The sequence below is a fragment of the Lutra lutra genome, chromosome 17 (assembly GCF_902655055.1).
Source record: "Lutra lutra chromosome 17, mLutLut1.2, whole genome shotgun sequence".
Lineage (NCBI taxonomy): Eukaryota > Metazoa > Chordata > Mammalia > Carnivora > Mustelidae > Lutra > Lutra lutra.
The window spans coordinates 35,253,724-35,266,818 of NC_062294.1; the positions used below are offsets into that span (position 1 = coordinate 35,253,724).

The 13,095-nt window shown below is 36.2% G+C and overlaps 1 protein-coding gene across 1 annotated transcript in view; it reads right to left on the bottom strand.

Annotated features, from left to right (window-relative positions):
- Window positions 1-290: 290 nt before the first annotated feature.
- Window positions 291-13,095, bottom strand: part of PHKB (phosphorylase kinase regulatory subunit beta) — a 236,088-nt gene continuing 223,283 nt past the window's right edge. The window contains exons 29-32 of the mRNA XM_047712520.1: window positions 7,157-7,286; window positions 4,113-4,220; window positions 1,807-1,947; window positions 291-1,162 (exon numbers count right to left, since the gene is read on the bottom strand). Of these exons, the coding sequence (XP_047568476.1) occupies window positions 1,025-1,162; window positions 1,807-1,947; window positions 4,113-4,220; window positions 7,157-7,286 (517 nt within the window). The 3' untranslated portion in view covers window positions 291-1,024. The remainder of the gene's footprint in view (window positions 1,163-1,806; window positions 1,948-4,112; window positions 4,221-7,156; window positions 7,287-13,095) is intronic.

Consider the following 13,095-nt stretch of genomic DNA (forward strand, 5'->3'; position numbering starts at 1 on the left):
GTCAGAAAAATGACTCTCTTTTGGTCCATGGCTCAAACTAATGGGCTGTACTGTAACACCCAGTAAGGATTCATAAAACCTAAACATTTACTCCATTTTCTATTTTTCTTAAAGTCTGCTTAAGTAAATTTCATAGCAAAATATGTGTAATGGTAGATACCATAGATTTTCTTCCACTCCAACTCCAGATCAATTAAGCTGAAAATATTCAGGAGTAATAGACTTAATATTGTGAACAGGAGAATAAAAAGTGTGTCTGGATATACTCATTAATTCAGGAAAAAAAGTAATGATTTTCAATTTTGTTTTTATTAGTACAAACTAGGTTAACAGTCCATACTTCTGAACAATCTTACACATGCCATATTTTTAGTAAGAGCTCAAAGAAAATGTTTGATCAGGTATAGATTACACTGTATTTTAGCCCAACCCCTAAGGTCAGCACAAATACAAAACCACAGTCATGTTTACAAGGTAAAAATTGTACAACAGCTCTGTATACTAAAATATTACCAACAACACAGTATCTGAAAATCAAAACATTAGCTGGCAGATTTGTTTTTATGATTTTAATATTTTTTTCTAGTATGACAATGCCACTACGTTAAGTTCACCATTCTTTCTCTATCTTTTCATTTCCTGTATGCACTTCTAGCTGGCAAATTCATTTTAATGGCAGTAAGTTGGGAATTTATTCCAAAGAACAAAGATTCATTTCGATGAGTTATTTGATCATAAAACATGCAATGGTGAACTTTTAATTCATTAGCCATTTCTATCGTTCAGTAAAGATTATTATAGTTGGCATAATAATCATGAGAAATTTTTTCCACCTAGTTAAAGCATTTCTTACCATTAGATTGACTATGGCATGCAAGAGGTCCAGTAACTGCCAAGGGTATGCCAAACCACCTTAGCAACAAAATCAATCCATACATAAATGGCAGCCTGAACTAAGCTTCAACACAAAACTTAACACACTGCTAGAAAATATGTCTCAACTGAGCCTCTCACACCTTCCTCACTAACTAACCAGACATGGGTCATCATTGCTTGGTTTGACTTCTCCTTCTAGCAGCAAATTCATCACAACCTTTGTCAAATAGCTGCATGTTCCTCTTTTTCCCAGTGGGGGAGTGTTATAAAAGGAAGTCATGTCATCCTACAAAGGAAAACAGTAAGCGAGTTGTTTGATTTTTGTTTGTAAAGAGTTGACAGGTAAAATCAGTGTCAGCCTAGAGGGAAAAATAAATTCGCAGAAAGATTTCCTCATGGAAAATAGAACCTTCTTGAGGTTTTCCTTCATTTTCCTAAGGCATCTTCTCAGCATATAAAACACAGACAGACATTTTTAGTATTCTCCTCTTTGCTGATAATTTTTATTTACTTAGGGAACCTTTTTACAGATGAGCATAAAATATTAAACAGAGTGCCTGGAAGGGACTATATTAGATAGTATACACAGCACCAATGTAGCCTGTTACGCATTCCCATCCTCCCCAGAATTTAATTTTATAGCCTTCTGGAATCTATGGCTCCTTTCTGGTAAAACACATTTTAACTGCTAACTATATAAAGGAAATTTATATCTTCCCAAGTTTCCTTTTTAGTCAGAGCTTCATAGCTGAACTGACTAGTAATTAACTAAAAAGTACCACTAATTTCTCGAGTAAGTCAGACTTCTCCCTGCCCCTCAAGTACTCCATTTTGCACTCTATAAATCTGTTTTGTAAGTTAAACGGTAAGAGATTAGGGATATTTTGAAGAGTTGAGACAATTTAAAAAAAAGCTTTTTTCTCTACTTACTTGTTTTTCAATTTCCTTTAGTCGACTCTCATCTTTTTGAAATTCATGAAATGCTTCTTTTACCAGTTTGTCTAGATCTACTTTGTCTTGAAATTCTAGCTCAGGGTTTCTTTCCAGTACAATGGATACAACCATTAGTAACTAGAAGAGACAGACGTTGAAAGCCAATTATATGAACCATAAAAGCAACACAGTCTGGACATGTTTTCATTCTTTACTCAGATTGATGGATGACCCTTGAATTCCACAGTGTGTTCTATACAATGATTGACTATGATCATTGTGAATGGAATCTTTCTAATCTTGCAAATTAGTAGCACAAGTTCTGTTTGGAAACTGCACATTTTTTTCATTGTGTATATATTTGTAGCTGTGCAGAAATGTTTTTAGGTCACTTAAATGAAATAAGAAAAATGGTTTCCCAGTCCTGTCAACAGTACATTGTGCTCTCTTTGCCCAAGGTGTCTGAACTTTCTGGGCTTTGGGCATTAATCCTTGTTGGCAAGACACCAACACCAGTGTCCAGTGGAGCACAGCCTGCCCTACAAGAGGTGGTAGGCAACAAAGCTAAGGAAAGCAGGTGAGTTCAGTGGAGACTCCGGATCTAGGCTCATGATCAAATGACTTGGAACCCAAGACTCTAAAGTGAGTATAATTCTGTGACATTATAGTGTTTCTCAGGTAATGGTTATGTTTTAAAAAATACACCTAGCCCTGATCTCTTTATGTTCTGAGTACTACTTGGTCTGCATATCTTAGTTTAATGCATCATCCTGTTGTTTGGCTCTCTCATACATTCGACCGAAGTAGTAACTTCCACTTTAGATGGCAAACTGCTAGACACAAAGATTGTGTCTGAGTATACAATGCTTGGTAAAGACTTACCGACGATAATTATGACTCCTTCTTTGTACATGAAACAGGAAAAAAGACTTCATAATTCCCAGTTTGGGAATCTTCCTGACTGTACTCTCTCTAAATGCTTCCAAAACAGAACGTGAAAAAAACAAAGGAAACACTTTCAGAAAAAAACCCAGGTGTCACAACATGGGAGACCTTGGAGATGGCTTTAGCCAGGAGAATTGAAGTTTTGCTCTAGTTCTAAAGAAAAATTTCTTCTGCAAGGGGACCCTCACTTGGTCAATAAGAAGGACCTCCATGTCCATTGTAGGTCCTAAATGCTGGGCACTAGACACTGAATGGCTAACAGCTAAGAAAGGCATTCACCCTTCCAATAATCCCATCTCTTCCTAACCCCAGGCTGCCTCATTCCCACATGCTACGTAATTGACTGATATTGTCTCTAAATCCTGGCACAGCTGAGGTACGACTGAATCTCACTCAACTCTGACTGGATTTCAGGTGCCAGATCCAGCACTTACTGAGAGCTTCTGCCTCACCCAAACATATTACCCACCCACAAGAAGCACAGTCTGATGGAGTCATCCCCAAGGAAAGAGACAAAGTGAAGATGTACTACATGTTAAATCCATTCATTATGGGGATTCTCTCCATATTTGGCATAATGCTTTAAAATGGCAAAAGAGCACATGTATACACCATGCATGTGTGTGTATATTTTAGCATTTAACTTTATATAAAATGATACAGCACAAAATTACATGTCTTCTCTAGAGGTTCAGGGAGGTGTTTGGAATGATGTCCCTCAAAATATCAACACTGATGATCTATTCCTAGTGGGTATGGAGAAATTTTTCCACTTTCTTTTCTATAATTTTCTAAACTATTAAAACTTTCTATAATAGTCATGTGTTATTTCTATAAATAGAAAAAAATGAAATTAAAGCAAACAGGAAAAAGCCACTTTCTCTGTTTTTTAAGTTAATGCATGTTAATGCACTTGCCATTGAGGGGTGACTGAAAAAGCTGGGCAGTCTTTCCACACTGAAGGGTTTAAGATGTTTGAATTATTTATGTACCTTGGCTTGGGTTAAGGATGGCTATATTGTCTAAGACTCAACTAGAGGAAATCCAGGTTAGATAAAGAGTGGAATTCCTGGTCTCCCCTGAGAAATGTCCTTTATGTTAGTGTTCAGAGAACAGACAGAAAGCACTTTTTTTTTTTTTTTTAATTTGACAGAGAGAGAGATCACAAGTAGGCAGAGAGGCAGGCAGAGAGAGAGGAAGGGAAGCAGGCTCCCTGTTGAGCAGATAGCCCGATGTGGGGCTTGATCCCAGGACTCCAGGATCATGACCTGAGCTGAAGGCAGAGGTTTTAACCCACTGAGCCACCCAGGTGCCCCCAGAAAGCACTTTTTAAGCAATCTGCATTTCTAGATACAAACCTCCACAACAATCTGTCTGTACTTTGGCTGGTCAATATTTCCCAACATGTCTTCAACAAGGAGAGAGAAATTCATCTCATACATGGTCATATCTGACAGGGTTGGTTGCTGAAAAAAATAACCCAATATTAACATGCTGCATTGTTATACTGTGGTTCCCACTTAATAGAGGAATTTCATTTTCTAATCAATAACCTTTTTCAGGTTTTATAAAACCTTAGGGAGCATTTTCAGCAATATGACTGGATTTTATATATGTCAAACTACTGAAGCCAACCAGCTGACTATTGTGATGTATTAAACCTCCTGTTTTTAGTAGTTATCTTCACTACACAAATGTTAAGGGAAAGAGACTATATTGGAAATCCACTTCAACACACAAAAGGAACAGCGAAAAATTGAGACAACAAATAGAGTACATATTGCTTTCAGAATTAACACAAGAAGTTATGCTTGCTGTCAGACTTCAGCATGTAAGTCACTTGATATTGAATTTACATCATTTCTGTGGCAGGTCCTTTCTGAGCTGGCAGCATAAAAATGCATACAAATAAGCAAAAAAAAAAAAAACAAAACCAACATTGCATGTAGAAATGGCAAGAAAACACAGGAAAAAAAGCAAAACTAAAATAATTTACTCTACCTTTTCTACTTCATTTAAGACAAGAGTACTGCATAGTCTTTTCACAAACATTTTCACAAACCAAATGAAAGCAGCAAATAAACTCAAATTCAAATGCAAATCCAAATCTGGGCATGATGGCTAACCCTCAAAGGACTGAAGACTCTAAATCTTAGGTTTGAATGGTGGAAAGCAGATGGAGTCACCAGACTTATTACCAGAGATGCAGAAATGATGAGTCATATTTATTTGCTTCCACCTCAATGATGACTTACAGTGAACTTAATCATAGCCTTAGAACAATGTGTATCTACTTACTATTCTTAATGGGACCCAGCAGGAATGTCCCCTTGAAATCAAATGACAGCAAACTAGTTCAACCTCTATAATTTGATATGGTCCAGCTATTGTATTCTATATTCAGTACAATCTAACATATTATTAATGTTTACAGGCAGTACCTAGTTTGGGGAAAGTGAGCCCAGTTGCTAAACACAGTAATTATAATTCTTTAGATGTCTAAGCAATGGGATTAGTAGGGCTACAGAAAAAAAGAAAAACCCTGTCATGGTTTCATATCAATTTCCTTTTAAGAGATCTCATTTGAAAAGTCAACCTGGCTATTGTGCAACTATGATAAACCTAGAGAAGGGACATCAAGCTTGCTCTACTTCCCACTCTATGGAACAACATGGGGTAGGCAATATAGCAGAGAAGTTAAGACAAAAGGCTAAGTCAAAATTACCAGGGATAGGGAAGGGGATATGTGTCACACTCAGGGTCAACTACTTCCTAGATGTATGACCTTGGGAAAACCACTTAGCTATGCCTCAGTTTCCTCATCTGTCAAGTGGGAATAATAAAGTACCCACCTCAAAAGAACATTTTGTGAGGATTAAAGGAGCACTTAGAAAAGTGCCTGGCATGTAAAAATACTTAACATGCATCTACTGTTATTTTTGTTAGCAAAGAGAGGATACAAAATGTACGTGGCCTGGGCAATCACACAATTAAAATCTGGTAGCTTCTAGCAGGGCCTGGGGAAGAAGCTAACAAAAGGTTGCCATAGTCCACTGTGTGCAGACATGAGGCCTAGCATAAGCAGAGTAGGAATAATGGAGGCCTGTTCTATGTTCACAGGAGATAGTGCTGCCTCATACAAGGGTCACAGAGCATGTGGGAGAGGAAAGGAGCCCCTATATTCATAACCAAATACAAGCACTCAACAATTTGTGACTAGTATAAAGAATAATTTAACAGTTCTTATTCATTTTTAAAAACAAGTAATAGATTTACCTAGTTCAAATTTGAAAGGCTAAAAAAAGGTTTTCAGTGAAAAGCCCACCCTGTGCCCTCAAACCACAGTTCTCTTCCCCAAGGCAAAGAAAAGAATGCTACCAGTGTCTCGTGGGTCCTTCCAGAAATACTGTGTACATATAAACAAAATAGGTGTGGGTATGTGTATTTAAGAATACTATATTCGAATAAGTAACTTCATCAAAAGTAATTTGGTTGACATTTCAACACAAAAAACAAATACAGTATTCCATTTCCAAAAGGCCTGGTTATTCTTGTTTGTGTATAAGCAGAATGAGTTAGATGTCAGTATCAAATAAAATAACCAAATCAAAGAAGCAAGCCAGTTTATATAACTTGGGAAGCCATCTGAAGGAGGGAGCCCTAATTCATTTGGATCAAAGCTGAGTTTATATCTTGAGTAAATTAAGTGATTTTCTATGATCTAAAAAGTTATTACAATTTTTACATTCACCAAAATCCAGTCATTTCCCTTTCCACAGCATTACTAAGCCACTTTGTTTTTTTGGTCTGATTTGGTTCTGTCTTTTGAATGTATGTTTTATTCCTTGTGAGGTTCTCCAGCACTGGCTCACTATCACTTGGTGGTAAAGGAACACCTGCACTCACAGTTATGTCAACGTAAGAAAGCCTAACTTTCACTAATAAATAAAAGAAGGACAGCTGCTTGGCAAAAAGTTTAGACATATGGTTCTTTTAAACACAGAGCTTCCCTGAAACATATGAAATATAATAATACAAAAAATATTTTTAAATTTTGTATTATGTTAGTCACCATACAGTACATCATTAGTTTTTTTTTTATTAAATACAACTTTTAAGCAAAATATCCATTTTGCTTAATGGAAATGGAAAAAGCAAGGCTTTTGTATAGAGGGGCACTAAAATTAAAAAATTAAAGTAATTCAGACTGGGGGAAAAATTTCTAGCCCAACTGATTAGGTATCTTATTTTTTAGTAGTTCTTCCCTTCAGGTATCTTGATACCCTTCCTTTAAATACTCTTAGAAAATGGAATAAGGAGAAAGGTTACTGGCAATGCAGAGGGGAAAGAATTCCCTACGCCCTTAGGTCCCTTAAATGACACAAATACAGTGGGGCTATACCTGTGGCAAATGCTTCCCAGCTACAATGATACCATTGGGCGTGCGCTCCAGGATCTGCCATACTCGGTCATAGAACCCAGCAGGAGTTCTATTCAAAGACCCATCAATCTGACGTCTGTTCAGCCAACATCTGTAGACCAAAAGAAAATGCCTCAGAGCTGAAAAGCAAGGTTGTTCTCATAGAGAGTAGAACTTTCAATACAGATTAATTGTTTCAATAGGGTGAGCAACAAAAACCAAAATCCATCAATGATGCATACCTACCATGTGTTACAGGGGTTACTAAATATTTCATAGTGAAAATAGAGCTTGCAGGAAAGGAGAAAATCCCCAAGATTTTAAAAATTTAATAGGCAAAACAATAGTCCCTAGTAAGTTATAAGGTTGCTTACTATGTGATCAAAGGAGTTCCTAATATGCAAAGAAGCTCATTTAAAAACACAGAAGCAGCCAATTTCAAAATAATTTCATGTGGTCCTTATATACAATAAAATATAAACTTCATGAAAGCATGGATATTGTAAGGTTTGATCACTCCTATACACTCTTCCAGAAAGATGCTTAATAAAAATTTGGTAAGTAATGAAGGCTCAAAAAAGTATTATGTACCTAATGAAATGACCTTAAACCTTATACCTAAAACCTTCGATTTATTTTTCTATTTAAATATGGCCAAAGTACTAGTGCTGGAAAATCATCTATATGATCTTACATGTTATAATAATCATACCATAGTGAGAAGTCAAAATTCTAGATCTTTTATTTTCATGGATTAAGTATTACATACATCTTAAAGATATAATACTCCTTCACAAACTGCTAAAGATGCAGAATTTGCATAATTTGAAAAGAATACACAAACGACACAGCAGTATATTCTTCCAAAAGCTATAGATAGGAACAAATATGTATTTTTTATACTGGATATTGAAACAAGTACTGAATGAAATATGCCATCAACCACAAGGTAAGCATGTGACCAACAATATTTCTAGATAGTAAAATAGCTATACAGGAGACAGTATAATGAAAAAAGACATTTTTGTTCCGATAAAAGAGGACCAATTAAGTTTTAAAACTGCACAAATGAGTGAGGTATCCTTTTTGGGATGCCGGGTTTTAATTTTTTGTTTTTTTGTTTTTTGGGGTTTTTTGGTTTTTGTTGTTGGTTTTGTTGGTTTTGGTTTTGTTGTTGTTGTTGTTGTTTTTGGTAGACCTAGTCTTGTGTGGCTGGGTTCAGCGCTACGCCAAAGAGAAGAAGGCCAAAGGGGTAGGGGTTTCTCGGTGATGTTTTACTTTGGATAATGAGGGTGCAAAACTGAATACCCTGTACTCTGCATTTGATTTTTTTCCTATTCCCTTTGTTTGGCAATAAGAAAAAAAAAAAAAAGATGTTTTCAGAGTTCTATAAAGTCATGGTTATAAAAGGGAAAAGTTTGCTTAGAACAACAAAGAAAGTAGAAATACATGAAAACTCACAATGGAGATGCATTATTTTTGAGGAGCTCTCTTTATTTTTTGGCTTTTTATTTTAAAAAATTTTAGACTTAGAAGTCAAAACAGTAATTCATGAAGCTCCCATATACTCAGCTTCTCCTACTTCTGTTATCTTACATAAAAATACTCGAAACTAGGAAATGAATGCTGACACAATATTATTAGTTATGGACCTTATTCACATTATGTCATTTTACCAATAATGTCCTTGTTTGGGTTGTGGGTCCAATCCAGGACCCCACACTGCATCTGGTTTCCAAGACTCCTTAGGTAGGCTCTTCCAATCTGTGACAGTTCCTCAATCTTCTTTCATCTCCCATGAATTTAACATTTTGGAAATGTCATTATTTTGCAGAATGCACCTCAGTCTGGGTTTATCTGATGTTTTCTCATGATTAGACTTCGATTATGCATTTTTGGCAAGAATACCCAGAAGTGATTGTGCTTTTTGGTATATCGTATTAGGGAGTACATGATACTGATGTGTCTTATTCTTGGGATGCTAACCTTGATCATTTGATTAAGGTGGAGTCTACTGGGTTCCCTCACTATAAAGTTACTATTTTTCCTTTTGCAATTAAAAAGTATCTTGAGTGAAATACTTTTGAATTAAGCAAATTTTTCCATTCTCGTCATATTTCCATCCACTAAATTTAGCATCCATGATGGTTCTTGCCTGCAACAATTGTTACTACTGTATTTCTCTAATGGTGACTTTACTTTTCAATCATTCCATCTACACTTGCTAATTGGAATTAATAGTGTCTGTTTCCCTACAGCCCCAGCAAATGTTTGTCATACTGTCTAACTTTTTCCAGTCTGTCTGATAGATGAGAAATGGTATCCCAACATGTTTTAATTTACATTTCTCTCATCTTTTCAATCTAAGGTCTGTTTTTTTATATTTTAAATAAATAGATTAGTCATATTTTTCCCCATTTTTCTCTTGGGTTTTTGCTTCTTTGTCTCTGAGTTTTTAAGAATTCTTGGATAGTAGCCCTAGCCTATGTTTTGTTCCAGTTTCTCAGCTGTCTTCTGAGATTATATATTTTCTGCCATGCAAAATGAGGTTTTAAATTTTTATATAGTCTTATTAATCATTTAATACCCCTAGAGTTGAGCCCTAGTTAGAAAGCCTTTGTCATACTGAGGTTAAAGTGGTATGTCTTCTTTTACCGCTGGTGTGGTTTCATTTTTTACATTTAGATAGCAAATCTATTTGTGGAGTTTATTCTTATGTACAGTATAAAGTATGGATTTGACTTTATCTTTTCCTAAATGGCTATCCAGTTGTCCCACCACTATTTATAAATAATTTTCACCCTTAACCCAGTGACATGAGATGTCACCTCTATCACACATTAACTTTCCATATGGGTTGAAGGTCTATTTCTGGACTTTCCATTCTGTTCAGCTGGCCTATTTATGTGTTCATGTGCCCGCATCACACTTTTTATCATAGAGGCTCTATAGTACATTTCATTGTCTGTTAGGGCAAGTCCTTCTTTTATGCTGTTCCGGTTATTCTTGCATGTTTGTTTCTCCATATGAAGTTTAGTATTAACTTGTCTAACTCCATAAACAGCTTGTTGGAATTTTTTTGCTACTGTATTACATTTATAACTGATATCATTTTTTAAATTAACATATAATGTATTATTTGTTTCAGGGATACGGGTCTGTGATTCATCGGTCTTACACAATTGATGGCACTCACCATAGTACATACCCTCCCCAATGTCCATCACCCAGCCACCCCAACCCTCCCTTCCCCTCCCCTCCAGCAACTCTCAGTTTGTTTACTGAGATTAAGGGTCTTTTATGCTTTGTCTCATTCTCTGCTTTTGTCTTGTTCCATTTTTCCCTCCCTTCCCCTATGACACTCTGTCTTGCTTTTAAAATTCCTCATATCAGTGAGATCATATGATAATTGTCTTTCTCTCATGGACTTACTTCACTTAGTGTAACACCCTCTAGTTCTATCCACATTGTTGCAAAGGGCATGTGGTCATTTTTTGATGGCTGCATATTATTCCAGTGTGTGTGTGCATCACATATTCTTCATCCATTCATCTGTTGATGGACATCTAGGCTCTTTCCATAGCTTGGCTATTGTAGACATTACTGCTATAAACATTGGGGTGCATGTGCCCCTTTGGATCACTGTATTTGTATCTTCGGGGTAAATACCCAGTAATGCAATTGCTGAGTCATAGGGTAGCACTATTTTCAACTTTTTGAGGAACCTCCATACAGCTTTCCAGAGAGGCTGTACCAGCTTGCATTCCCACGGTGTAAGAGTGTTCCCCTTTCTCCTCATCTCACCAACATCTGTCATATCCTGACTTGTTAATTTTAGCCATTCTGACTGGTCTGAGGTGGTATCTCATTATGGTTTTGATTTGTATTTCCCTAATGCCAAGGAATGTTGAGCACTTTTTCATGTGTCTGGTGGCCTTTTGGATGTCTTCTTTGCAGAAATGTCTGTTCATGTCTTCTGCCCATTTCGTGTCTGGATTATTTATTCTTTGGGTGTTAAACAAATTCTTTTTAGATTCTGGATACTAGCCCTTTATCTCATATGTCATTTGCAAATATCTTTAGATATTTTTTTGTCAGTTGTCTTTCAGTTTTGTTGACTGCTTCCTTTGCTGTGCAAAAGCTTTTTTTTTTTTTTTTTTATCTTGATGAAGTCCTAATAGTTCTTTGTTTGCCTTTCTTCCCTTGCTTTTGGTGATATTTCTAGGAAGAAGTTGCTATGACTGAGGTCAAAGAGATTGCTGCCTGTGTTCTCCTCAAGGATGTGGATGGATTCCTGTCTCACATTGGGTTCTTTCATCCATTTTGAGTCTATTTTTGTGTGTGGTGTAAGGAAGTGGTCCAGTTCATTCTTCTGCATGTGGCTGTCCATTTTTCCCAACACCATTTGTTGAAGAGACTATCTTTTTTCCATTGGACATTCTTTCCTGCTTTGTCGAAGATTAATTGACCATAGAGTTGAAGGTCTATTTCTGGTCTCTCTATTCTTTTCCATTGCTCTGTGTGTCTGTTTTTGTGCCATATTTGATGATTACAGCTTTGTAATAGAGCTTGAAGTCTGAATTGTAATGCCACTAACTTTGGCTTTCTTTTTCAACATTCCTCTAGCTATTTGGGGTCTTTTCTGGTTCCAAATAAATCTTAGGATTATTTGTTCCATTTCTTTGAAAAAAATTCTTGGTATTTTGATAGAGATTGCATTAAATGTGTAGATTGCTTTAGGTAGCATAGACATTTTCGCAATATTTGTTCTTCCAATCCATGAGCATAGAACGTTTTTCCATTTCTTTCTATCTTCCTCAATTTCTTTCATGAGTACTTTATAGTTTTCTGAGTACAGATTCTTTGCCTCTTTGGTTACGTTTATTCCTAGGTATCTTATGGTTTTGGGTGCAATTGTAAATGGGATCGACTCTTTAATTACTCTTTCTTCTGTCATGCTGTTGGTGTATAAAATGCAACTGATTTCTGTGCATTGATTTTATATCCTGACACTCTACTGAATTCCTGTATGAGTTCTAGCATTTTTGGAGTGGAGTCTTTTGGGTTTTCCACATAAAGTATCATATCATCTGCAAAGAGTGAGAGCTTGACTTCTTTGCCAATTCAGATGCCTTTAATTTCTATCCTATGTTGAATAGGAGTGGTGATAGTGGACATCCCTGCTGTGTTCCTGACCTTCGGGGGAAAACTCTCTGTTTTTCCCCATTGAGAATGATATTCACTGTGCGTTTTTCATAGATGGCTTTGATGATATTGAGATATGTATCCTCTATCCCTACACTTTGAAGAGTTTTGATCAAGAAAGGATGCTGTACTTTTTCAAATGCTTTTTCAGCATCTATTGAGAGTATCATATGGTTCTTGTTCTCTCTTTTACTAATGTATTGTATTATATTGATTGATTTGCAGATGTTGAACCAACCTTGCAGCCCAGGAATAAATACCACTTTGTCGTGGTGAATAATCCTTTTAATGTATGGTTGGGTCCTATTGGCTAGTATTTTGACGAGAATTTTTTTTATCTGTGTTCATCAAGGATATTGGTCTATAATTCTCCTTTTAGTTGGGGTCTTTGTCTGGTTTTGGGATCAAGGTAATGCTGGCCTCATAAAATGAGTTTGGATGTTTTCCTTCCATTTCTATTTTTTGGAACAGTTTCAGGAGAATGGGTAGGTATTAATTCTTTAAATGTTTGGTAGAATTCCCTGAGAAGCCATCGGGCCCTGAGCTCTTGTTTGTTGGGAGATTTTTGATGATTGCTTCAATTTCCTTACTAGTTATGGGTCTGTTCAGGTTTCCTATTTCTTCCTAGTTCAGTTTTGGTAATTTATACCTCTTTAATGCATTCATTTCTTCCAGATTGTCTAATTTGCTGGCATATAGTTGCTCATAATGTGTTC